The sequence below is a fragment of the Rattus norvegicus genome, chromosome 7 (genome assembly GCF_021556685.1).
Source record: "Rattus norvegicus strain SHRSP/BbbUtx chromosome 7, alternate assembly SHRSP_T2T, whole genome shotgun sequence".
Lineage (NCBI taxonomy): Eukaryota > Metazoa > Chordata > Mammalia > Rodentia > Muridae > Rattus > Rattus norvegicus.
In genome coordinates, this window is record NC_141540.1 from 12,289,820 (window position 1) to 12,310,751 (window position 20,932).

Below are 20,932 nucleotides of genomic sequence, written 5' to 3' on the forward strand. Positions count from 1 at the left end.
GGAAATGCAAATCAAAACAACCCTGAGATTTCGCCTCACACCAGTGAGAATGGCTAAGATCAAAAACTCAGGTGACAGCAGATGCTGGCGAGGATGTGGAGAAAGAGGAACACTCCTCCATTGTTGGTGGGATTGCAGACTGGTAAAACCATTCTGGAAATCAGTCTGGAGGTTCCTCAGAAAATTGGACATTGAACTGCCTGAGGATCCAGCTATACCTCTCTTGGGCATATACCCAAAAGATGCCTCAACATACAAAAGAGACACGTGGTCCACTATGTTCATCACAGCCTTATTTATAATAGCCAGAAACTGGAAAGAACCCAGATGCCCTTCAACAGAGGAATGGATACAGAAAATGTGGTACATCTACACAATGGAATATTACTCAGCTATCAAAAACAACGAGTTTATGAAATTCGTAGGCAAATGGTTGGAACTGGAAAATATCATCCTGAGTGAGCTAACCCAATCACAGAAAGACATACATGGTATGCACTCATTGATAAGTGGCTATTAGCCCAAATGCTTGAATTACCCTAGATCCCTAGAACAAACGAAACTCAAGACGGATGATCAAAATGTGAATGCTTCACTCCTTCTTTAAATGAGGAAAAAGAATACCCTTGGCAGGGAAGGGAGAGGCAAAGATTAAAACAGAGACTGAAGGAACACCCATTTAGAGCCTGCCCCACATGTGGCCCATACATATACAGCCACCCAATTAGACAAGATGGATGAAGCAAAGAAGGGCAGACCGACAGGAGCCGGATGTAGATCTCTCCTGAGAGACACAGCCAGAATACAGCAAATACAGAGGCGAATGCCAGCAGCAAACCACTGAACTGAGAATAGGTCCCCTATTGAAGGAATCAGAGAAAGAACTGGAAGAGCTTGAAGGGGCTCGAGACCCCAAAAGTACAACAATGCCAAGCAACCAGAGCTTCCAGGGACTAAGCCACTACCTAAAGACTATACATGGACTGACCCTGGACTCTGACCCCATAGGTAGCAATGAATATCCTAGTAAGAGCACCAGTGGAAGGGAAAGCCCTGGGTCCTGCTAAGACTGAACCCCCAGTGAACTAGTCTATGGGGGGAGGGCGGCAATGGGGGGAGGGTTGGGAGGGGAACACCCATAAGGAAGGGGAGGGGGATGTTTGCTCGGAAACCGGGAAAGGGAATAACACTCGAAATGTATATAAGAAATACTCAAGTTAATAAAAAAAAAAGTATTTTCTGTTCTCTACCTTCTAATTTAGTTTACTAAAATAGAACCAAGCAATTAGCACCATCTCAGAGCACTACACAATGTCGGCAATGCTTAGGGACAATTCTTCAAATAAATGAATATAGAAAGATAATATTTCATACTTTGTTTCTTCTTATTTTCAGTTCTTCCCTGAGGATAAACTATTTGATAAAACTGGAATATAGTAACAAAATAAAAATGCTAATAAAGCTATAAAATAGAAAAGAGTATTTATTTAAAAATAACCTTTATCTTTATAAATTTTATACAGGGTGAAAAGACAGTGAAACAGATAAACACTAGATAAATTATTGTAAAGTCATTAGAATGAAACATTAAAATTTTATTTAATTCTATAAGATACATACTGATTCTCTGAATAAATTGTCACTGAAGATGTGAGAAGGAAGTATAGTCAAGAGTGATTCTCTAATATTCAGGATGTCCTCATCTTCAAATTTCAGAGAAGAAAAGGTCTAAAATTTACTAAGGATTTAGTCCATGAATTCTACTAATAGCATAGGAAAAGAAAATATTGATTATAAAATACATGAAATCAGCACTCAAAGCATTACTGGTAGAGAGGAAAAATAATTAAAGAATGAATTTTTTCTTCTCTAGAAGTTTGCTTAGAGCTTCTTTAACATCTTTGTTTCTCAGGGAGTAAATCAGAGGGTTCAACATAGGTGTCACTAGGGAATAGCACAAAGAAGCCATCTTACTCAGTTCAGGAAATCGATCAGGTGTGAGATACATAAAGAAAACAGCACCATACAGCACACTCACGACACCCAGGTGAGAGCTACAAGTGGAGAAGGCTTTCTTCCTTCCCTCCGTGGAGCGTATCTTTAGAACAGTGGACACGATATACATGTAGGATACAATGATGACTATGATAGTAGGTAGGATAATAATGCTGGATAAGGAAAAAGATACTATTTTATGGACCAAGAGGTTATTACAAGATAATCTCTGAATTGGTCGAGTATCACAGTAAAAGTGGTCTACAGCCCGAGAAGCACAAAAAGATAAAGTAAATGTCATGCTGGTCTGGAGAACAGAGCTGATGCAGCCACAAAAATAAGAGCCTGCCACCAACTGAGTGCAGAGACGTGTGGACATGTGAACAGAATACAGGAGTGGGTTGCAGATGGCAATGAAACGGTCATAGGCCATGGCGGCCAGGAGAAATCCTTCAGTCACAATGAAGAGTGCAAAGAGAAAAAGCTGAGCCACACAGCCTGCAAATGAGATGGACTTGCTCTCAGTCCAAAAGTTGCTCATAGCCTTCGGTGCAATAACAGATGAATAGAAGAGGTCAATGAAGGAGAGGTTGCCTAGGAAGAAATACATTGGTGTGTTCAGCCTGGGGTCAGTCATAATGATGGCCATCATACCAAGGTTTCCTAGAAGGATCATGGTATACACAAGCAGAAAGAGCAGGAAGAGGAGGATATGGAGCTCGTGACTGACCCTGAAGCCTACAAGGATGAAGTCAGTCATATCTGAGTGATTGTTGATTTCCCTGTCGCCCATGGAAGAGATCTGATGAGAGGCACAAGGCAAAATAAACAAACTCTTATATTATAATTTGCTGCTACAGGACAGGGGTTTACAAGTCTGTAACAGTTAATATTTAAGCTTCAAAATACTGCAACATAAGCTGAACTCAACCAGCTAATGTGGACTCTACATCTTATTTTCAATCTTTAATTTCTAAAATGGATATAGCTCAGCAATTTCCTCAAATATACAATACAGTGTCTTCCTCCTAAAATGACTATCAGACTTACTATAACAATGATCTATACATTCCTTTGCTACTGCATACATTAATTTCAATATTGTGAAAAAGTGCCAGGAAGTGGGCATAGATAATTTGAGAAATTCTATAGAGGTAGCAATTTACATGGTCCAGGTTAGAGATACAGTCAGTCACCTTAGTATTCATTTCTGAATACTGATTCTTCCATGCATTCATTTATAAGAAGTTGAGACTTAACCTAGAGAGTGAATAATTGTAAACCTGTGTTCTTGAAGTCTTTATGGATGCATAAGTTCATACATATTTTGGCAAGGGGAAAAACTACTAGGAGGGAGAAATAGGGAGACGGTACTAATAAGAAGGTCTGAATGTGGTCAATGAAATAAATATTAAAGTGTCTGTTAAACCAAACACTGTGCATAATGAACATATGCCAATATAAGTGACTGATTAATTTTCAACACCTAAAATGTTTAATTTCCTTTTGTGTGTCTAAAAGTTTTGAATTTTTATTGACTTTATATAAACTAAAAAGGTGTGCATTGTGAATTGCAAAAAAAGTTTAAAATTCATTGTAGGATTTTTCTCTTTCTCAAATGGAATATATAATCTCAAAAAGAAAAAATTCTTAATTCTCACAGTTCAACAGTCTTTAAGAAAAATGAACAGAAGTGTTAAGTGTTACTTGGTAATAGCCACTGAACAAAATGTCTATGTGTGAGAATATGATTACTTTCCATTTACCCTGACATGACTTTATATCTGTCATTGATTCTCTGTAAGACATGGCAGACTTTGAAGTCCCTGTATTAACTATACATCCCACTTTTAAGTTTCCTTTTGAATTTCATATGGACAAATAACTTACTGCTAATATTTATGTGACAATTTTTATTTCAATACTTTCTTTATGCCTTCTTGATAGTTAATTTAATATATACAATAATAATACCACACGAATACTGCTATATTTCCATATGTTCTGAAAAGGTATAGAAAACTAATCTTCTTGACAATTACTAACTATGGTCGGAGTTATAAATTAAAGCAATCTGTCTCTAGCATTTATGCTCCTGATAAATCATGTTGTATTACCATCAACAAAAACTTCCTGTTTCTTTAATTGACTTTAGCATTATTTCTTACATTTAATAAAATTTCCTTAATTCTTCAGCCTGGGAAAAAGCATATTTTCTAAGAATATTCACATTGAATATTGAATATTTTTACATAATAATAGCTCTTCCAAGATCACAAATAATTGTGGTCACTATATCATTTGTTTATTGCAAATACCCATCAACTACACTTTTTATAGAAATTAAAATAGACTAATAGAGCATACAGACTCAAGGTCCAACCTGAAGTCTTTAGAGTTATACAGTTATGCAGCACATCATGTACTTTAAGTTAAGATAGACTTCTCCTATTCTCTAATTCAAACCATGGACAGAGTTTCTTATGCTAAATTGCTTTATCATATATAAAGAGAATAATAATAAGATAAACCAAAGTTTTCTTGTGGAAATTGTCATACATGCATAAGTCATTTGACTCCATGGCAGTCTTCTACTAATGTTATTCATTCTAGCATACTTCTCTATAATTGGCCAATTAACTCATACCCAAACAATCAATTTTCATTTTGTTGCAAATTCGTAATATGTATATGGCCTTTTGGGATGTCAATCTAAGCTGTGATAAGGAACCAGATAAATTTTTAAAGACTAAGGAATGAAGACATGGAAAGAATTATTTCAGAAAAATCAATGACTAAGATAAAAGTAATGACCATTATTCAGCAACACAGCTTTGAATAATAAAAATAAAACATTAACTAAGTCTCTCAAAAATTACATGTCCAGATATTATAGGGACAGAAGTTTCTAAATTAGGACAGAAGGAGAATGATGGAGTGTGAGATAGTGAAGCAATGAAGAAAGCTGAGGAGTCACGTAACATTTGAAAACAGCAGATTATCTTTACTTCAATATTGCCTAGACCTCAAATCCAAGAATAAATAATATTTATTCTTATCTCATTTCCTCATTGTGCTTTAATACTAGTAACAAATATCCTTTATCCGTTCCATAGCAATAGCTTCTTTAAAATGAAACTCATCTCTCTGTTCTCTATGTATTTGTAGCATTGTTTCTGAATCTGGTCAATAGCCTTTAGCGATTGCAGTGTATATTTACTAGATTGGTAACAATTGAGTGGTGATGGAGGTGCAAAATCATAGCAATGTTTTATAAGTGTGATAGAGCTTAACACATAAATATCAGCAAGTATACAAGTAGAGCCATTCATATCTTGAGAAACTAGCAACCATGAAGTTAGTTGATGACTTAGTAGTTAGTTGTTAAATCTCAAATGTGTTTAAAGTAATCTTTACCTTCTATAGTGTGATGGTCTGTCAGATTCTTCCTTAAATGAAGCAGTAAAATTCCAAGGTTCCCTCCTTTTGATGTATTATTTGAGTTCTATGGAGGGTAAACATAAATTTAATTATTTATTTTATCAGAGTTGTATTTTTAAACTATTTTAGGATTAAATAAACCTAATCTTTCGAACAGTCATTCATGGTTTGAGCTTCAGAGTCTCCCACAGAAAAGCATAACCTATACTCATCATTACTCTCCATCTGAAAGCAATCTGCTTTGTTGAACAATTATAGTCTTATTAGGAGAGACAAGATTAACTTTCTGAATGTTGAACTGCCAAAGCTTAAGTGATCTTAGGAACTACAATTTGTAGACATGAAAAGTCAAGCAGAATATTATCTGGATATATTCTTAGATTCTTAGATTTTTAGACCCTTTAAGGAACGAAATATGTTACACTGCATATATATGTCCAGGTCCTGAGCCATCTGGAAACTCTAATCTACCGAAGCACCAGAAAAAGCTATTCACAAGGGCTTTAGACTCAGTATAATATTGTAACTTTTACAAATAAGCATAGCATTGAGATTTCCCTCACCCTTGTGGGAGAGAACCCTCCAGGGATACAAGGAAATACAACTTAATTATTAAGATATCTGTGTTCCAAAATCAAGTAGATGAGGACAATAGAGAATCTAGATATTTTTTAAAATCATAATAGAAATTAAGTATATGTTGGAAGACATTTCTTTCCTTATGTGAATCTCTAAGATAAGGTAAATGATCTTTTCTTTAATTTCTGAAAAAAAAGCATTTGCACTTTTGACTTTTAAAAAATTTTTGTTAAACATGGCAATGTAGATAAAGGGATTATTGTTCTTTGTAATATAGCAATGGTCCGATTGCCCTCAATTACTTTTACCTATATTTGTCATTTATGACCAAGAATATGCGACACTATAATAAGGTGATGAATGACAAGCTCAAAAATACATCTAATTTATCAAGTTATAACTAATCTGTGGCTGGCTGGACTTAAGTCAGGTTCGTTTTTACTTTTTAATGTATTTTATTAATTCTTTGATAGTTTCATATCTGTATGTAATGTATATGGCAGATTATCCTACTGCTCCTTCATAAAAGCCTCTCCAGATTATCCCTTAAAATGCTCAATTTAATCTTTTTTATCATGTGAGCAATTCCAAGTTTTATTTTCTACATGTTCATAGTTTTGAGGCTATCTATATTGAAATAATCTGTACCTTCTGGAGTCCATGTTAATAAAGAAAAGTGGCCCTCTCTCAACACCAAGTCCTCAACAGATGAGAGATCATAATCTCCTACCCTTCTATATTAGCCAATTTTATCTCAAGGAACAGAACTGATTAAAAGTTCAGCTGCTGTTTTGCTGGGGCCGCTTAGCATAATTTATTCTATGAATAAACCGCATAAGGTACCCTTTTATTCAAATCTCTTATACAATATATTATGAGGATGTTTTTCACATTCTTCAACTCCTCCCCAGCACCCTACCCACATACCATTTATGTTCTCTCTCAAAAAAGAAAGGACCTAAAGCACAAAAATAAAAATCAAAACAAACAAAAAAGTTAAAAAAGAAAGAAAACAGAAAAATGAAACCAAAATCAATATACACACAGACACACACACACACACACACACACACACACACACACATATACATATATATACACATATATATACATATGTATACATATATAACCACTGGGTTTCTTTTGTGTTGTCCAACTATTCCTGTGGTAGGGCTTATCCAGAAATGTGGTTGAGAAACCCAGTGACACTCCCAACATAGAAAACTGATTTTCCCTAAGCCAGTGGGCATCAATAGCAAATGGCTTCTCAGTTAGGGGTGGGAATATGTGTCTGCAACCGGTTTTCAGTGCTAGAATTTTGTTTGACTTGAACCTGTGACAGTCTTGTTTGTGTTACTAATAGCCAAGATCAATAAAATAAATGACAGCAGTTGCTTGTTAGGATGTGGGCGTGTGAGACACTTAGTCATTGCTAGTGAGAGAGCAAAGTGGTACAGCCACTTTAGAAATCAGTGTGACACATCCAAATATGAATATAACAGGAAGCAAAAATCATTATTCCTTAATACCTCTCAACATCAATGGTCTCAACTCCCCAATAAAAAGACATAGATTAACAAACTGGATATGCAATGAGGACCCTGCATTCTGCTGCCTACAAGAAACACACCTCAGAGACAAAGACAGACACTACCTCAGAGTGAAAGGCTAGACATCAACTTTCCAAGCAAATCGTCAGAAGAAGCAAGCTGGAATAGCCATTCTAATATCAAAATCAATTTTCAACTAAAAATCATCAAAAAAGATAAGGAAGGACACTTTATATTCATCAAAGGAAAAATCAACTAAGATGAACTCTCAATCCTAAATATCTATGCTCCAAATACAAGGGCACCTACATACATAAATGAAACCTTACTAAAGCTCAAAACACACATTGCACCTCACACAATAATAGTAGGAGATTACAACACCCCACTCTCATCAATGGACAGGTAATGGAAACAGAAATTAAACAGAGACGTAGACAGACTAAGAGAAGTCATGAACAAAATGGACTTCACAGATATTTATAGAACATTCTATCCTAAAGCAAAAGGATATACATTCTTCTCACAACCTCATGTTACTTTCTCAAAAGTTGACCATATAATTGGTCAAAAAACAGGCCTCAACAGATACAGAAAGATAGAAATAATCCCATGTGTCCTATCAGACCACCACGGGCTGAAGCTGGTCTTCAATAACAATAAGGGAAGAACGCCCACATATACATGGAAGTTGAAAAATGCTCTACTCAATGATAACCTGGTCAAGGAAGAAATAAAGAAAGAAATTAAAGACTTTTTAGAATTTAATGAAAATGAAGGTACAACGTACCCAAACTTATGGGACACAATGAAAGCTGTGCTAAGAGGAAAACTCATAGCTCTGAGTGCCTGCAGAAAGAAACAGGAAAGAGCATATGTCACCAGCTTGACAGCACACCTAAAAGCTCTAGAACAAAAAGAAGCAAATACACCCAGGAGGAGTAGAAGGCAGGAAATAATCAAACTCAGAGCTGAAATCAATCAAGTAGAAATAAAAAGGACGATAGAAAGAATCAACAGAACCAAAAGTTGGTTCTTTGAGAAAATCAACAAGATAAATACACCCTTAGCCAGACTAACGAGAGGACACAGAGAGTGTATCCAAATTAACAAAATCAGAAATGAAAAGGGAGACATAACTACAGATTCAGAGGAAATTCAGAAAATCATCAGATCCTACTACAAAAGCCTATATTCAACAAAACTTGAAAATCTGCAGGAAATGGATAATTGCCTAGACAGTTACCAGGTACCAAAGTTAAATCAGGAGCAGATAAACCATTTAAACAACCCTAACAAAATACAAGCAGTCATTAAAGGTCTCCCAAACAAAAAGAGCCCAGGTCCAGTCGCGTTTAGTGCAGAATTCTATCAAATCTTCATAGAAGGGGCTGGAGAGATGGCTCAGCGGTTAAGAGCACCCGACTGCTCTTCCAGAGGTCATGAGTTCAATTCCCAGCAACCACATGGTGGCTCACAACCATCTGTAAAAGAGATCTGATGCCCTCTTCTGGTGTATCTGAAGACAGCTACAGTGTACTTATATATAATAAATAAATAAATCTTTAAAAAAAAATCTTCATAGAAGACCTCATACCAATACTATCCAAACTATTCCAGAAAATTGAAACAGATGGAGCACTACCGAATTCCTTCTATGAAGCCACAATTACTCTTATACCTAAACCACACAAAGACCCAACAAAGAAAGAGAAATTCAGACAAATTTCGCTTATGAATATTGACGCAAAAATACTCAATAAAATTCTTGCAAACCAAACCAGGAGCACATCAAAACAATCATCCACCATGATCAGGTAGGCATCATCCCAGGCATGCAGGGATGGTTTAATATATGGAAAACCGTGAACGTGATCTATTATATAAACAAACTGAAAGAACAATACCACATGATCATTTCATTAGATGATGAGAAAGCACTTGACAAAATTCAACACCCCTTCATGATAAAAGTCCTAGAAAGAATTGGAATTCAAGGCCCATACCTAAACATAGTAAAAGACATATACAGCAAACCAGTCACTAACATTAAACTAAATGGTGAGAAAATTGAAGCAATCCCATTAAAATCAGGGACTAGACAAGGCTGCCCACTCTCTCCCTACTTATTCAATATAGTTCTTGAAGTTCTAGCCAGAGCAATCAGACAACAAAAGGAGGTCAAGGGGATACAGATCAGAAAAGAAGAAGTCAAAATATCACTATTTGCAGATGATATGGTAGTATATTTAAGCGATGCGAAAAGTTCCACCAGAGAACTACTAAAGCTGATAAACAACTTCAGCAAAGTCCCTGGGTATAAAATTAACTCAAATAAATCAGTAGCCTTCCTCTACACAAAAGAGAAACAAGCCGAGAAAGAAATTAGGGAAATGACACCCTTCATAATAGACCCAAATAATATAAAGTACCTCGGTGTGACCTTAACCAAGCAAGTAAAATATTTGTACAAGAAGAACTTCAAGACTCTGAAGAAAGAAATTGAAGAAAACCTCAGAAGATGGAAAGATCTCCCATGCTCATGGATTGGCAGGATTAATATAGTAAAAATGGCCATTTTACCAAAAGTGATCTACAGATTCAATGAAATCCCCATCAAAATACCAATCCAATTCTTGAGAGAGTTAGATAGAACAATTTGAAAATTCATCTGGAATAACAAAAAACCTAGGATAGCCAAAATTATCCTCAACAATAAAAGGACTTCCGGGGGAATCACTATCCCTGAACTCAAGCAATATTACAGAGCAATAGTGATAAAAACTGCATGGTATTCGTACAGAGACAGACATATAGAACAGTGGAATACAATTGAAGACCCAGAAATGAACCCACACACCTATGGTCACTGGATTTTTGACAAAGGAGCCAAAACCATCCAATGGAAAAAAGATAGCATTTTCACAAAATGGTGCTGGTTCAACTGGAGGTCAACATGTAGAAGAATGCAGATCGATCCATGCTTATCGCTCTGTAAAAAGCTTAAGTCCAAGTGGATCAAGGACCGCCACATCAAACCAGATACACTCAAACTAATAGAAGAAAAAGTGGGGAAGCATCTCAAACACATGGGCACTGGAGAAAATTTCCTGAACAAAACACCAATGGCTTATGCTCTAAGATCAAGAATTCACAAATGGGATCTCATAAAACTGCAAAGTTTCTGTAAGGCAAAGGACACTGTGGTTAGGACAAAATGGCAACCAACAGATTGGGAAAAGATCTTTACCAATCCTACAACAGATAGAGGCCTTATATCCAAAATATACAAAGAACTCAAGAAGTTAGACCGCAGGGAGACAAATAACCCTATTAAAAAATGGGGTTCAGAGCTAAACAAAGAATTCACAGCTGAGGAATGCAGAATGACTGAGAAACACCTAAAGAAATGTTCAACATCTTTAGTCATAAGGGAAATGCAAATCAAAACAACACTGAGATTTCACCTCACACCAGTGAGAATGGCTATGATCAAAAACTCAGGTGACAGCAAATGCTGGCGAGGATGTGGAGAAAGAGGAACACTCCTCCATTGTTGGTGGGATTGAAGACTGGTACAACCATTCTGGAAATCAGTCTGGAGGTTCCTCAGAAAATTGGACATTGAACTACCTGAGGACCCAGCTATACCTCTCTTGGGCATATACCCAAAAGATGCCCCAACATATAAAAAAGACACATGCTCCACTATGTTCATAGCAGCCTTATTTATAATAGCCAGGAGCTGGAAAGAACCCAGATGCCCTTCAACAGAGGAATGGATACAGAAAATGTGGTACATCTGCACAATGGAATATTACTCAGCTATCAAAAACAATAACTTTATGAAATTCGTAGGCAAATGGAGGGGACTCATCCTGTGTGAGGTAACCCAATCACAGAAAAACACACATTGATAAGTGGCTATTAGCCAAAATGCTTGAATTACCCTAGATGCACAGAACACATGAAACTCAAGAAGGATGACCAAAATGCAAATGCTTCACTCCTTCTTTAAAAGGGGAACAAGAATACCCTTGGGAGGGAATAAGGAGGCAAAGTTAAGAACAGAGGCTGAAGGAAAACCCATTCAGAGCCTGCCCCACATGTAGCCCACACATATACAGCCACCAAACTAGATAAGATGGATGAAGCAAAGAAGTGCAGGCTGACAGGAACCGGATGTAGATTTCTCTTGAGAGACACAGCCAGAAAACAGCAAATACAGAGGCGAATGCCAGCAGCAAACCACTGAACTGAGAACGGGACCCTCGTTGGAGGAATCAGAGAAAGAACTGAAAGAGCTTGAAGGGGCTCGAGACCCCATATGAACAACAATGCCAACAACCAGAGCTTCCACGGACTAAGCCACTACCCAAAGACTATACATGGACTGACCCTAGGCTCCAACCTCATGAGTAGCAATGAATAGCCTAGTAAGAGCACCAGTGGAAGGGGAAGCCCTTGGTCCTGCCAAGACTAAACCCCCAGTGAACGGGATTGTTGTGGGGTGGGCGGTAATGGGGGGAGGATAGGGAGGGGAACATCCATTTAGAAGGGGAGCGGGAGGGGTTCGGGGGATGTTGGCCCGGAAACCGGAAAGGGAATAACAATCGAAATGTAAATAAGAAATACCCAATTTAATAAAGAAAAAAAAAAGAAATCAGTGTGACAGTACCTCATAAAGTTGAGAAAGTTTTAAACCACAAATATTGTCTATAGGAGACTAGAAACTTCATATTTATGGTTCTTTTATAGTATGCTTTTACAAAATACCTCAGTTCTTTTTTATGACTCTGTTTCCCCAAATAGCTAAAGTTTAACAAACATAGCAAAAATGTCAGTGTTTTGTATGATCCAGTTTTAAAACAAACCATTTTGGAAGCCTGGTGCTGCTTTCTTAGTCTAAAAAGAGACCACAATGATAGAGAGATGACACACGATCATTTCAACCTAGATGATGGTAAAGTCACATGGCATGCTTTCATTCTCATGAGGTCACCCACTAAGATGGAGGCAAGCCATGCAGTTGCTAGGTCATCAACCAAGCTGCATGGTACTCCAAGTGGAGCCCATCAGGCATTGTTCTCAAGTGCAAAGTGTCTTTTCCTGGGATGTTCTATTTTACCCTTCCTTCCTGTCACTGAGTCAAGTTGTCAGACTGACTCAGGGCAATGACTTGGGTCTGGAGCTCTTTGCTAAGCAACTGCTCTCGGCTTCTTTTACCACGTCTCAGGGTAAAGCACGTGACTTTGGGTTACTTTTTGAAATGGTGCCTATGTGAGACCTTGTTTGCTCTCTTCATTTGTTTTCCTCTTTATTTGTTTATAATTAAGTATTTTTAGATCTCTCAATATCAGTCCCTCCTGTTGTTCCAGTAGCCCCTCGTATTGATCCTCCACCCATCTCTCCACCCATTCTACTCTCTCTTTCTCATTCTTATCTTCTTTTGGGCCTTCAATCCTTTCCCCAACTCTACCATAAGAGTTCCAAGTCCATCCGATGTTTAGTTGCAAGTGTCTGTATCTTTCAGTCAGCTGCTGAGCAAAGCATCTCAGAGGACAGTTATGTTAGGCTCCTGTCTGCCACCATAACAGACTATGATTAATAGTATTGTGGACTAGTTCTTGCTCATGGCACGGGTCTCAATTTAGGACAGTCATTGTTTGCCCATAACCTCCATCTCTGCTTTTTGTCCCTGTAATTCTTGTAGGCAGGACACAGTTTGGATGGAAGATTTTGTGGGTGGGATGATGCCCTTATCTCTCTACTGGGAATTCTACCTGGCTAGAGGAAGTGGTCCCTTCTGTATCCCCACTGCTAAGAGTCTTAGCTAGACTCACCCCAGTATACTCCCTGGGGACTCCACCCACCCAGGTCTCTGGCAAGTCCTAGAGATTGTTCCCCCTCCCACCTCTGATTTACCTTCTCTCTCTCCTGTTCTCCCTTCATCTGATCTCCTACCCCTGAGCCCACTCTACTCCCCATCCCCTCTCTCATGCCGTTTCCTCCTTCCATCAACTTCGATACGTATTTTGTTTCCCCTTCTAAAGAAGATTCAACAGTCCTCCCTTCACCCCCACCCTTTGTTGTTTGGTCTCTTTAGATCTGTTGATTATAGTGTGGCTATCCTGTAATTTATAGCTACTATCCACTTATAAGTGAGTACATATCATGCATGTCCTTTTGGGTCTGGGTTAAATCACTCAGGATGATATTTTCTAGTTCTACCCATTTGCCTGTGAAATTCATGACGCCCGTGTTTTTAGTGACTGAGTAGTATTCCATGGTGTAAATAAACCACATTTCTCTATTTCAGTTGAGGAATATCTGGTTTGTTTCCAGTTTCTGGTTATGAGAAATAAGGCTGCTATGAACATAGTTGAGCAAGTGTCCTTGTGGGATGGTGGAGCATATTTTGACTATATACCCAGGAGTGGTGTAGCTGGTTCTTGAGATAGAACTACTCCCAATTTTCTGAGAAGTCACCAAATTGATTTCCAGAATGTACTAGTTTGCACTCCCATTACAAGGGGACCCCCCCCACTTCCACAACTTCGTCAGCATGTGCTGCCCCTTGAGGTTTTGATCTTAAACACTCTGATAAATGTAAGATGGGATCTCAGGATCATTTACATTAGCATTTCCCTGATTACTAAGGGCATTGAACATTTTTGAGGTGTTTCCAGGCCATTTGAGACTCCTCTGTTGAGAATTCTGTTTATCACTGTACCTCATTTTTTTATTTGGATTGTTGGTGTCTAACTTCTTAAATTCTTTATATATTTTGGATATTAAACTTCTGTCAGATACAGGGTTGATGAAAATCATTTCCCAATCTGTGGGCTGTTGTTTTGTCCTACTAATGGTATTCTTTGACTTGCAGCAGTTTCATGAAGTTTTCGGGTTTATTTTTTTTTTGGTCTTCGATCCTAAACCATTAATCAACCTGTCTGTTTCTATACCAATATAATGTAGTATTTGTTGTTGTAAAATTATAAAAAATAAATGGCTGTCTTTATCCCCACTAGATCCAGCACTGCAGTGCCCCAAGATATCTGGTAGATATCTTGCCAGAAACACACATCCCAACTCCGTGGCAGCACAGTGTCTCTGCTGCCACACACTCTCCCAAATTCAAATCTCCACAAGAAAGAACACACAACGCAATAACGTCTGGTCCAATTGATAAGATACAATTGCCCACCTAAGCATACGAATCCCTATACACATCCATCCCTTAAGAACATTCATAACAACATGTAAAGGTACAGCGTGGAGTCTTAACATCAGCCTCCGTGTTCTCTCTGCAGCTTCTCCTCCAGTCTCCTGTCTCCTTTCCATTCTAGTCTCCTCTTCCCTCAAACTTTTCTCACACCCATCCTTCTTTCTCATCCAATGACAGGCCTCATTCTATCTTGAACCTGCCCCACCTGCATGACATCATCTCACAAGTATTTAATTCTATTGCTCAGTACTACACATTGAGGATGGAAATACTGATACCTCCAGAAGTTCTTTTATTGTTTGGGATTGTTTTAGCTATCCTGGGTTGTTTGTTTTTCCATATGAAATTGAGAATTGTTCTTTCAAGATCTGTAAATAACTGTGTTGGAATTTTGATGGGGGATTGCATTGAATCTGTAGATTGCGTTTGGCAAGAAGGCCAATTTCACAATATTAACTCTACAGATCCATGAGCAATGGAGGTCTTTTTCTCTTCTGAGATCTTCCTCAGTTTCTTTCTTCAGAGACTTGAAGTTCTTGTCATGCAGGATTTCATTTGCTAAGTTACACTGGGATATTTTATATTATTTGTAGCTATTGTGAGGGGGATTGTCTCCCTAAATTTTCTTAGTCCATTTATTGCTTATATAAAGGAGTCTCAAAAACATGGGCACTGGGGAAATTTTCCTGAAAAAAACACCAATGGCTTATGCTCTAAGATCAAGAATCAACAAATGGGACCTCATAAAACTGCAAAGCTTCTGTAAGGCAAAGTACACTGTCATTGAACAAAACAGCAAACAACAGATTGGAAAAGATCTTTCCCAATCCTACATCTGAAAGAGGGCTTATATTCAAAATATACAAAGGACTCAAGAAGTTAGTCTCCAGTGAGCCAAATAACCCTATTAAAATTGGAGTACAGAGCTAAAGAAAGAATTCACAGCTGAGGAATGCCAAATGGCTGAGAAACACCTAAAGAAATGTTCAACATCTTTAGTCATAAGGGAAATGCAAATCAAAACAACCCTGAGATTTCACCTCTCACCAGTGAGAATGGCTAAGAACAAAAACTGAGGTGACAGCAAATGCTGGCGAGGATGTGGAGAAAGAGGAACATTACTCCATTGTTGGTGGGATTGCAGACTGTTACCACCATTCTGGAAATCAGTCTGGAGGTTCCTCAGAAAATTGGACATTGAACGACCTGAGGACCCAGCTATACCTCTCTTGGGCATATACCCAAATGACACGTGCTCCACTATGTTCATAGCAGCCTTATTTATAACAACCAGAAGCTGGAAAGAACCCAGATGCCCTTCAACAGAGGAATGGATACAGAAAATATGGTACATCTACACAATGGACTATTACTCAGCTATCAAAAACAATGACTTTATGAAATTCATAGGCAAAAGGATGGAATTGGAAAACAGCCTGACTGAGGTAATGCATTCACAGAAAAATACATATGGTATGCACTCATTGATAAGTGGCTATTAGCCCAAATGCTTGAATTACCCTAGATACACAGAACACATGAAACTCAAGAAGGATGACCAAAATGCGAATGCTTCACTCCTTCTTTAAAAGGGGAACAAGAATACACTTGGGAGGGAATAGGAAGTCAAAGTTTAGAACAGAGGCAGAGGGGTTGGGGATTTAGCTCAGCGGTAGAGCGCTTGCCTAGCGAGCGCAAGGCCCTGGGTTCGGTCCCCAGCCCCGGAAAAAAAAAAAGAAAAAAAAAAAAACAGAGGCAGAAGGAACACCCATTCAGAGTCTGCCCCACATGTGGCCCATACATATACAGCCACCAAACTAGATAAGATGGGATAAGATGGATGAAGCAAAGAAGTGCAGGCTGACAGGAACCGGATGTAGATCTCTCCTGAGAGACACAGCCAGAGTACAGCAAATACATAGGTGAATGCCAGCAGCAAACCACTGAACTGAGAACAGGACCTCCATTGAAGGAATCAGAGAAAGGACTGGTAGAGCTTGAAGGGGCTCGAGACCCCATATGAACAACAATGCCAACCAACCAGAGCTTCCAGACACTAAGCCACTACCCAAATACTATACATGGACTGACCCTTGGCTCCAACCTCATAGGTAGCAATGAATAGCCTAGTAAGATCACCAGTGGAAGGGGAAGCCTTTGGTCCTGCCAAGACTGAACCCCCAGTGAACATGATTGTTGTGGGGAGAGTGGTAATGGGGGGAGGATGAAGAGGGGAAGCCCATATAGAATGGGAAAGGGGAGGGCTTAAGGGGATGTTGGCCCGGAAACCCAGAAGGGGAATAACAATTGAAATGTAAATAAGAAATACTCAGGTTAACTAAGATAAAAAAAAAATTATTTTCCTGCTCCTTAGTTTTGAAATTTTTATTTCTATATTAAGGAAGAAAATGTAATGTGATGATAAAATAAAGATTTATTTCCATAATAAAAAAAGAAATCAGATGTAATATTAATAGGTCTGCTTTTATATGTTATTTGGCCATTTACCCTTGCAGCTTTTAAATTTTATTCTTTGGTCTGTACACTTAGTGGTTTGATTATTATGTAGTAGGAGTGTTTTCTTTTCTGGTCCAATCTGTTTGGTGTTCTGTAAGCTTCTTGCAAATTTATGTGTATCTTTTTCTTTTTTTTTCACATCTTTATTATCTTGAGTATTTCTTAGTTACATTTCAATTTGTTATTCCCCTTCCTGGTTTCCCAGCCAACATCCAGCTAACCCCTACCCCCTCCTCTACTATATTGGTGTTCCCCTCACCGTGCCTCCCCCATTATCGCTCTCCCTCCAACAATCACATTCACTGGGGGTTCAGTCTTGGCAAGACCAAGGTCTTCCCCTTCCACTGGTGCTCTTACTAGGTTATTCATTGCTGCTTATGAGATTGGAGCCCAGGGTCAGTCCATATATAGTCTTTGGGTAGTGGCTTAGTCCTGGAAACTCTGGTGGGTTGGCATTGTTGCTCATATGGGCTCTCAAGCTCCGTCAAGCTCTTTCATTCCTTTCTAAGATTCCTTACACAGGGGTCCCGTTCTCAGTTCAGTGGTTTGTGCTGGCATTCGCCTATGTAATTGCTGTATTCTGGCTGTGTCTCTCAGGAGAGATCTACATCCAGTTCCTGTCGGCCTTCACTTCTTTGCTTCATCTATCTTGTCTAATTGGGTGGCTGTATATGTATGGGCCACATGTGGGGCAAGCACTGAATGGGTGTTCCTTCAGCCTCTGTTCTAAACTTTGCCTCCCTAGTCCCTCCCAAGGGTATTCTTGTTTCCCTTTTAAAGAAGGAGTGAAGCATTCCCATTTTGGTCATCCGTCTTGAGTTTCATATGTTCTGTGCATCTAGGGTGATTCAAACATTTGCGCTAATAGTCACTTATCAATGAGTGCATACCATGTGTGTTTTTCTGTGATTGGGTTAACTCACTCAGAATGATATTTTCCAGTTCCCTCCATTTGCCTATGAATTTCATAAAGTCATTGTTTTTGATAGCTGAGTAATATTCCATTGTGTAGATGTACCACATTTTCTGTGTCCATTCCTCTGTTGAGCATCTGGGCTCCTTCCAGCTTCTGGTTGTTATAAATAAGGCTGCTATGAACATATTGGAACATGTCTTTGTTATACTTTGGGGCATCTTTTGCATATATGCCCAAGAGAGGTATAGGTGGGTCCTCAGGTAGTTCAATGTCCAGTTTTCTGAGGAACCTCCAGACTGATTTCCAGAATGGTGGTAACAGTCTGCAATCCCACCAACAATGGAGGAGTGTTCGTCTTTCTCCACATCCTTGCCAGCATTTGCCAGGGATGTGGGCAGGGGTGGGCAGTATTGGTGGTCTCTCACGCTCTGCAGTCTCAGGAGTGCCCACCTGTCTGGGCGGTGACCTCTCTCTCCCTAGGGGTTTGGGAGCAGTGAGCTCTGGGCTGGAATCAGTGAGGTTGGGGCTCCAGCTAAAAACCGAAGTGTCCGGTCCCAGAGGAATTTTGCCTGTGTGTCCTGAGTCCACCAGGCAGGTCAGTTGGAGCAGAAAAGTTGGTCTTACCTGGAGTCCCGCGGCTCAAGTTGCTCGTGGGGGGCTGCTTTTGAGCTCTCCATGAGGGCAGCAACCAGGAGGGCCTCTGCTGCCTTTTCCCAGAGTCCCCATGCACTGTGATCCCAGATGGCATTAGGTGTTTTCCTCTGGAGTCAGAAATGTGGGCATAGTGCAGAGAACTGTTGACCAAGTCCCTTCAGGTCCAGGCGGTGTCTGGGGTTGTTTGTCTTATTGGTCTTTTGATTTGGAGTTTTCATAAGTTTGTTTGTGTGTGTGTCACTCTCTCTGTGTGTGTTTGTGTGTGTGTGTGTATGTGTGTTCATTTCTTGTGTTATTTCTTTTTTTAAGTTTTTTAAGTTATTTTCATGTTTCTTGTTCATTTTCTAAAGAGAGACAAAAGACTTGTCATTGTGTAGATTAGGAGGTGGGGAAGATCTTAGAGGGGAAACTGTGATCAGAATATATTCAAAGAATAAAATTCTTTTCAATAAAAAAAAAGAGTGTGACTTAGGAAATGTTAAAAAGCGAATATCAAATGCTACAGAATTTCAGAAGAAAACACCTTTCTGTCTTTCTTCCTTTTTACTTTGATAAAGAGTACTTGGAATTCATGGAACCGAAATGAGAATATTGAACAAAACTCATGAATATTTTAACATTAAATTTAGTGTTTAGAGAGCTCGTAGGCAGCACCCCACAAGCAAACTTGAGCCTCAGGACCACAGGTAAGACCAACTTTACTGCTGCAAGAGACCTGCCTGGTGAACTCAGGACACACAGAGGCAAAATTCCTCTAGGACCGGGCACTTCCTGTGTTTACAGGGAGTCCCAAACCCACGGATCCTGGCCCGCAGCAGATCTCTGCTCCCAAACGCCATGGGAGAGAGACCTCACCGCCTGGTCAGGTGGACACTCCTGAGGCTGCACAGCGGAGGAGACCACCAACACTGCCCACCCCTGCCCACATCCCTGGCACAAGGGGAAACTGTAAATGGCCTCTGGGTTCCTGCGGGGGAGGGCCCAGGAGCAGCAGGACCCCTGTGCCTGAGACACTGCCGGAACCAAAAGGGACAGACCGGATAAACAGTTCTCTGCACCCAAATCCCGTGGGAGGGAGAGCTAAACCTTCAGAGAGGCAGACATGCCTGGGAAACCAGAAGAGACTGCACTCTGCACACATCTCTGATGCCAGAGGAAAACACCAAACGCCATCTGGAACCCTGGTGCACTGAAGCTCCCAGAAAGGGCGGCACAGATCTTCCTGATTGCTGCCGCCACGGAGAGCTCATAGGCAGCACCTCACAAGCAAACTTGAGCCTCGGGACCACAGGTAAGACCAACTTTTCTGCTGCAGGTGACCTCCCTGGTGAACACCAGACACAGGCCCACAGGAACAGCTGAAGACCTGTAGACAGGAAAAACTACACGCCCGAAAGCAGAACACTCTGTCCCCATAACTGGCTGAAAGAAAACAGGAAAACAGGTCTACAGCACTCCTGACACACAGGCTTATAGCACAGTCTAGCCACTGTAAGAAATAGCAGATCAAAGTAACACCAGAGATAATTTGATGGCGAGAGGCAAGCGCAGGAACCCAACGAACAGAAACCAAGACTACATGGCATCATCGGAGGCCAATTCTCCCACCAAAACAAACATGGAATATCCAAACACACAAGAAAAGCAAGATCCAGTTTCAAAATCATATTTGATCATGATGCTGGAGGACTTCAAGAAAGACGTGAAGAACTCCCTTAGAGAAACACAGGAAAACATTAATAAACAAGTAGAAGCCTATAGAGAGGAATCACGAAAATCCCTCAAAGAATTCCAGGACAACACAATCAAACAGTTGAAGGAATTAAAAATGGAAATAGAAGCAATCAAGAAAGAACACATGGAAACAACCCTGGATATAGAAAACCAAAAGAAGAGACAAGGAGCTGTAGATACAGGCTTCACCAACAGAATACAAGAGATGAAAGAGAGAATCTCAGGAGCAGAAAATTCCATAGAAATCATTGATTCAACTGTCAAAGATAATGTAAAGCAGAAAAAGCTACTGATCCAAAACATACAGGAAATCCAGGA

General features: G+C 39.4%; 1 protein-coding gene across 1 annotated transcript; it reads right to left on the reverse strand.

Annotated features, from left to right (window-relative positions):
• Positions 1-1,846: 1,846 nt before the first annotated feature.
• Or9k2b (olfactory receptor family 9 subfamily K member 2B) lies at positions 1,847-2,788 on the reverse strand. Its single transcript, NM_001000063.1, is given in 1 exon segment — positions 1,847-2,788. A coding segment is annotated over 1 exon segment (942 nt).
• Positions 2,789-20,932: the final 18,144 nt, after the last annotated feature.